Source organism: Haliaeetus albicilla, chromosome 15 (assembly GCF_947461875.1).
Source record: "Haliaeetus albicilla chromosome 15, bHalAlb1.1, whole genome shotgun sequence".
In the NCBI taxonomy this organism is placed as follows: domain Eukaryota; kingdom Metazoa; phylum Chordata; class Aves; order Accipitriformes; family Accipitridae; genus Haliaeetus; species Haliaeetus albicilla.
The window spans coordinates 27,401,017-27,407,831 of record NC_091497.1 but is presented as its reverse complement, the minus strand read 5'-3'; the positions used below and the strand labels follow the sequence as shown (position 1 = coordinate 27,407,831).

The 6,815-nt window shown below is 60.6% G+C and overlaps 1 protein-coding gene across 1 annotated transcript; it reads right to left on the bottom strand.

The window, feature by feature from the left end:
• Window positions 1-820: 820 nt before the first annotated feature.
• On the bottom strand, window positions 821-5,672 carry LOC138689106 (uncharacterized). The gene is made up of 7 exons (XM_069802602.1): window positions 5,604-5,672; window positions 5,351-5,428; window positions 5,161-5,259; window positions 4,199-4,303; window positions 3,738-3,800; window positions 3,144-3,318; window positions 821-2,657 (listed from the first exon to the last, which is right to left on the bottom strand). Exons 1-7 carry the CDS (start codon window positions 5,605-5,607, stop codon window positions 2,411-2,413), a joined length of 771 nt encoding a protein of 256 aa, XP_069658703.1. The 5' UTR covers window positions 5,608-5,672; the 3' UTR covers window positions 821-2,410.
• Between the last annotated feature and the right edge of the window lie 1,143 nt (window positions 5,673-6,815).

The following is a 6,815-nucleotide window of genomic DNA, read 5'->3' as shown; positions in this document are numbered from 1 at the left end:
GGGCTCACACCCCTAACATCCGCTGGCTCCCATGTTGTACGGTGTCGCCCCATCTCCTCACACAGACCCCGGAGAACGATCGTGAGGGAAACCCGACCAGTTGCTGCAAAGCGGGACTTGGCAGCCCATTGAACGGACTCGGAGAGAGCCCTTTGCCGAACCACATCTTCCTTCACCTCTCATGCTCAGTGGCGACTGAGGGTGCTCCCCAATTTCCCCTCTCTGCTTTGGTCATTTGCACAGAGACAGGCTGGGTCTTTTCTATTAGATTGACTTTAGCTGAGGTTCTCCCCTGCTTTTTATCCCCGGGGGCGCACAGCGGTAAAGAGCGTAAGGAAGACATGGCCCTGCTGGAGTGGGTCCAGAGCAGGGCCACAAAGATGATGAGGGGGCTGGAGCAGGGGTCAGTAGCTCAGGTGCCTAAAGTTAGGTCACCTGCACGCTGTCAAAGAGTCTGTGACAAATGGCAGGGGGGAACGACTCCTGTCCTGCTGTTCTCTCTGTGGCAGTACATCCCCCCCCACACACCCCCCATCCCGCCAGCAGGAAAAGAAACTTCTCCAGGCAGGGAGAAGGGGGAGGAAACCCTGGAGGCCACAGGTTGAAATTTGAACTGGTCAATCGAGATGCGCCAGGTACACTGAGGTGACCCTCCTGGCCAATAGAATGAAATGACCACAGGTCAGATTCCACAGGGGTATAAACGGGGTCCCACCGGAGGACACGTCGGCAGTCCTCCTCGGAGCAGCGGGTCTGCAGTCGGGGACTCCCCCTCGGGTCGGGCACTGCCCGAGGTAACTCCTCGAGGGAGAGAGCCCTCAGCTTTAGGTGAGTGATACGCACGTTTTGAGCCATCACTTTAAATCTTGGGGATTCTTAAGTCGGCCATGTAGAATTAATTCTCTTTACATCATTGAGCCTGTGGTTTTATAAGATGTTACCGGACTTCTAACTAGCTTTTGCTGAAGAATAACTCTGAGTCTTAACACCTATAGGATTTGGTTAGTTGTGCATCCATAACACTCTCCACAGGAAGACTGCATCCGCCCCAAAGTCGCTCTAGCCTCAGGTCCCTTGCCTGTGGCTGAAGCCCAGGATGGCACGTAAGAGCAAGGCAAGCAGGTGATCGTTCCCCCAGGTGCTCTCCTGCACCCCTGCGATCTACAGCACCGATTGTGGGAGCAGCAGAGGGGCCTGGTGACCTCTTGGCCGGCACCTGGCCACTCTCCCAACGCTCTTTCCAGGCCACGTGCAACACCCCTCGAGGAGCAGCGGGACAAACGTCGGGCCCCGCGGGGCTTTCTTACCGGGGGAGCTCTCACGCACGCCGAGGAAGCCCTTGCTAAAGCACTGCAGGGAAAAACCGTCATCCACGCTTCTCGGGGAGAAGCGGCAATCCCCTCTCCCCCTCGGTACTTTTACACCTTCTTGGCAATAGTAACCGTGATCTAAGCCAAGGCCTCAGCACTAACAACAGGCCCAGCCACCCTTTAGACTCAAAAGCCATGTGCTTACTGTTGCACCCCCCCAGAACTGCCCTCTCTGTACTCACGAACGGCCTTGGTTCTAAACGTGTGTTCTGCTTCTGTGTCCTGCGAGGAGTGGCCGCAGCCTTAGCACACAGCTGAACTCTTACAAAGGCTCCAGCCAGCCTTTCAACACGCTGTCCAAGCAGCGGGGTGGCCACCACTTTGGTACCGCCAGGGCAGTAACAGCCTCCCTCAGGGAGTGCCTTAACAGGACGCTCAGCGCCCAGATGTGGAGATACTTTGCAGCACCCCCAGTTGCAGATGGCCCATCAGTCAGGGCCCGTCAAGTCAATCGGCGAGGACCTTTGCTGTGCCCGCAGTGCATTGGCTCGGCAAGCTTCTGTCCCTGGAGATGTTCTTGATGGCTTCCCTCTTGTCCTGGGTATCCCACGTGAGGAGGCCCACGGCCAGATGATCCCGCTGCAATAAATGTTCCCTCACCCGACGGACGCTCCCGCGCCAGTCCGTGCGACCGGCCAGGTCGGACTCCCGCCACTGCCTCCCGCACCGTACGTCGGTGAGGTTGGTGTCGCTGTCTGTTGCTGGCCATGGCCATGGGCTCCCCCAGGCCCCCGGGGCCCCGGCGCCGGTCGGGGGAGCCGCGTGCCCCGCTCCTGCCTGCAGACACCGTGGGCATCCACGGCTGTGCTCGGGCGTGGAGCTCAGCCAGCGCTGGTGCTTCACGGGGCTTGCTGTTGGTACCACCGGGACACTTGTCTGACAGCTCTGTATTTTGAAACAAATGGCCCGGACACTTGCCTGACAGCTCTGTCCCTCTTTATTTTGAAAGAAAGGGCTGAACCCGCGGCTGTCGGCAGGGCTTCTCTCAGCGCACCCCAAGCCCTACCCCAGCGGGGCTGCCTTCAGCCCCTGCTGGAGGGTCAGAGCAGCGTGGTGCGGGGGCGGGATGGCCGTGTTGGTTGGTCCTGGAGGGTGCTGGCCTCGTCCCGCTGCAGCAGAGCCGCCAGGGACGGGCTGGGGGGCCGTGGGGGCCGCGGGGAGGGCGGGCGCGCTGGTTTTCCAGGCAGGACCGTCGGCTGCTCTCGTTCGTTCCATCTCTCGGCGGTGCTGGGGCGGCTGGTCCGGCTCTCCCGGCGCGAGGGGTAGGCTGGAGCGGCAGAGGCACGCCTGTGGAGAGAGGAGGCTGCAGATGGGACAGAGGGACTCGGCTCCACAGCACGGCCCAGAGCTGGCAAGGCTCACCACCACGGGCAGAGCCGCTGGCACATCTCGGCCGAGGCGGACACCCGCACCTCACGGCACCAGCGAGCGGGGGCATTCCTGCGGGCAGGTCTGCTGGTGCGGAGCGGGCGCTTGTGTGCGTCTCGTGTTCCTCGGCAACCTTATCCCCCGCTCTTTCTCGTCCTGACCTTGCTTTGCCTATGGCTCTCCCTCCGGGGGGCTGCCCTTCTCCAGGCAGGCTCACTTTGAGCTAACACTGGCTCCAGCCAGAGCGGGCTCCCGAGAAGAGGGCCCGCGAATTAAGAGGCCTCAGCAAAAAGAGTCTTTTGGCCAGCCACTAACTCGCCACTCCACAGCAGCCTGACTAGAAAGGCTTCGTGGCTACGAGCAGCCGTCGAAGGAAGCAGTGGGGGAGGGAAATCAAGAACTCACTGTTTCCTCTTCCTCCGCCGCCGGATCATGAAACAGCAGAATACTAGTCCAAGTGGCAGGACAACCATGAGTACTGCCGTGACTATCATACAGCGCCTCCGCACATCTTGGGGACAGAGGACACTGGCGGAGCTCTGGGGCTCGTTATCACTCGTGGTTCTCTCGCTGACCACGTCTGGAGGAGCAATTGGGAACGTTAGATCGTCCTGTGCACCACTGGCAAGCTTGCAGCACGTTTGACAGGGCCAGGAAGGTCCCTCTTTCCCCCCAGTGCTGGTGCCTGGGGGCACGCTCCCACCCTTTGGGACACGCTGTCCCACCAAACAAAACTCAGAAGGCCAGAAGAGGAGCGCGGCGGGGAGCGCAGCTGCTCCTTTGAGGGACACGGGCAAAAAACATCCCTGCAGCAGGCAGTGCCCCCCCCAGCTCTCCCTCCCCCTGGGCCTGCTCCCACCCCGAGGGGACAGAGTCAGGCCCCCTCAGGAGACACCTGGACCTTGCTCTCCCCTTCAGCCTTTTCTCCAGCATGCGCATCCGCTCCCAGATTTTAGGACGTCTCTCCCACTTAGGGACCCCAGCAAGACTGCTCAGTACCTGAGTCCGCTCGGAGAAATTCATATATGTTACCGCGGTGGTCTTCTCCGGGCTTTGACAGCGCTGCCAAAAAGCAGAGACGGCAGCTGAAGCCTCAGCATGGCTCGGGCACAGAGGATGCAGGAGGACGGGGAGGCTACCCCTAAGCCTCTGCCCAGTCTGCGAGTCAGGGCATCGCTCTGGACCTCAGCTCACAGGAGGGATCCCGCTCTGTGCTGCTTTTGTGCCTTGAGCCTCTAGAGACTCCGGGCAACCTCTGGGACGCAGCTACGGCGGGACGCACGTTCCATTAAGAGGCACATCTCCCACCATCTGCAGGACGTGGCCCAGAGGCCTCGAACCCAAAACACTTCCAGCTTTGGCTGCTGGCGTGACGTGCAAGAGCGAACGCTGGGGGAAGAGCCTGCTGACACGCAGCCATCCTGATGGGTGACACCAGCCGGCCACGGGACAGCAACTACCTGGTGTGCCAGGGGCCTGCCTCGCCTCCAGTTCTTCAGCGGAGACTGGCAGTGAGCCACTGCTTTCTCCCGAAATCACCTTCTGCACAGCCTCTCGGTCCGTCTCTTGAGAAAGCAAGCGGGACAGTTGGGTCACACAGAACCGTTCCCCACGAGGGCGATGGCATCTTCAGGAGGCAACCCTTCTCAAGGACGTTGACGGGGTTTAGAAACAGCGCCTGGGCTTTCGGGGCTGCGCCTAGTCACCACTCCAGACAGCAGCCACGCCTGAGCTGCTGGGAGACCAGCACATTGCACGCAACCTTCTGGTTTGCATTGCACGCAGTGCATTCCTGGCAAACTGTAAGGTGATGCTCAATGCCTTCCTTCAAAGAGGATGGGAAGAAGCTGCGGCCAGGCCAGCCGGGGAAACAGCCCTTCTGAGAAGGGCTTCTCCGCAAGGCCCTCATGCCCTTCCCTGTAAGCACCAGCAACGGTCACATTCGTCCCATCCCAGCTATCGGTCCGCAGACGGGAAGTCGAGCACACCCCAGAAAGCCTGCCGAACCAGCATCTCCACCTGACTTCCAGCATCAGGAAAAGGCAGCCAGCGTTGCTGGGGACCTCGCTCCCGCCTGGAACTGGCCCAGCGGCAAGCTGTGCTGCGTGTGAGCTGAACACAAGTTCAGCGCACGCCAGGCCCTCAGATCTGCCTACCGACGTCTGCACAAGCCAGCTCTGAGCCGTAATGGTAAAACCGGGGCAGCGGCTGCCCCTGGCACGCGGCTTGAACCACAACTGGCGGCAGAGGCTCTGCACCATCTCTGTGCCTCACCAGCACCTGCAAGGTGTGAAACCCAGCATCGCTGCTGCGAGGCTCTGATCGACCCCTTCCCGCTGTGCAGGCTACGGCGTCTCCAGACAGGTACCTAAAACCTCTGGCTGCCGAGCCTCACCGCTAAGGCAGAGTGAAACACACCCACCGTGTCCTCTCTCCAGTTCCTCCAGCATTTGTCTTACATATTCAGATGGCTGCAGGGACTTTTTTCCTCCGTCAGCTAGGTACTTGGCTCTTGGAGGACCTTAACGGAAAAGACGTGGTTCAATTTCATGCAAATAAATTACAGAAAACCAGCGCTTAGCCTGTGAGGTCGGCAGAGACAGACTACTCACCCCTGCGATGCAGGCCGGGCTGTAGAACAGCATCCAGCCGAGGAGCTGGAAAAGTCCTCCCTACAGGCCCATCTGTAACTAAACACCCAGAGAAGCTTCCGTCATCTATCGTGATCTACATCGGCAGAACTGAATCGCAGCAGCGGTAAGGGGATCACGCAAGGAGAGGGCACACACGTGCAGGTCTCCGTCCTCACACCTGCAGAGCCGCCCGGCTGGCAGCTCTCAAAGGGAGGGAAAAGCCGTGACGTACCCATGCCATCTCCCGGACCCTCAGTCCTGGAGCCCAGACGGGAAGCCGCATCGCCTTCGCCTGCCAGCACGGCTGCAAAAAAAGCACAGGACAGAACAGCTCCCGTGACACGGTTCAAGATACTTCCTTCAGATCGGAGTGGCAGTGAGCGCAGCTCAAAGACAGGATTACCCCACGGCACTCATCTCTCCCTTCCACTCAGGAGCATGGCACAAAGAGTTGCCGCCTGCCTGCAGTGGCACCTTGCTGGGGCAAAACGACCCACGCGCGGAGCTGCCAGGAGAAAAGACTCCCTGGAGCTCACGCGACCTCTAAACTCAACCCCAACAAGCCCGCTGGCTCAGCAGCCAGCACCGGGAGCAGCTCAGGCTCCGAGGGGCCGGCATAGACAGCTTCGCGAGGCAAAATGCCTCGGGGCACGTCACTGAGCCCGACCCGTGCCCTCTCTCCTCTCCTCCGCGTCTGCGCAACGGACACGGAAGGAGCAACTTGCGCTTCACACGGAAAGAAGACGGAAAGGGAGATTCTCCTTCCTCCCGCTGGCAGGGAAATACCGTCATCTGCGCTTCTCGGGGAGAAGAGCCCGCTGGTCTGTGAAAGGCTGCACCAGCGCCGCCCGCTTACCTGCTCCCCGTGCTTGCCACAAAGCAGCCCTGGCAGCCCTGACATGCAGGGCCACCAAGAGGATGAGGAGGACGAGGAGGTGGCGGGCTGGGGCCATGGCTCCCGGCACTTGCACCCTGCTGCTGCTGCTGCTGCTGCTGCCGCCACCGCCGCAGTGAGGGCCGGGGGCTGAGCGGTTGGTGCTTATGTCTGGCGCGTCACCGCGGGGCTCTGTGACCTCACATTCCCGCTGTGACCTCATGGCCGGGCCGAGAAGGTGCGAGGACGGCTCTCGTCACGGGGTGCTCGTGGACAGCCGCTGGAGCACAGCCACGGGAGCTGCCCTCCCGGGGCAATTATCTGACAGGCAAAAGGAAACCTCGAGAGAGCACGCGGTGGGTATATGCTGCCTGACCAACCTAGTGGCCTTCTGGGATGGAGTGGCTACATCAGTGGACCAGGGAAACGCTACGGATGTCATCCCTCTGGACTTCTGCAAGGCCTTTGACACGGTCCCCCACAACGTCCTTCTCTTGAAGTGGAGACATGGGGATCTGACGGATGGACTGTTCGGTGGATGAGGAATTGGTTGCATGGTCACATCCAGGG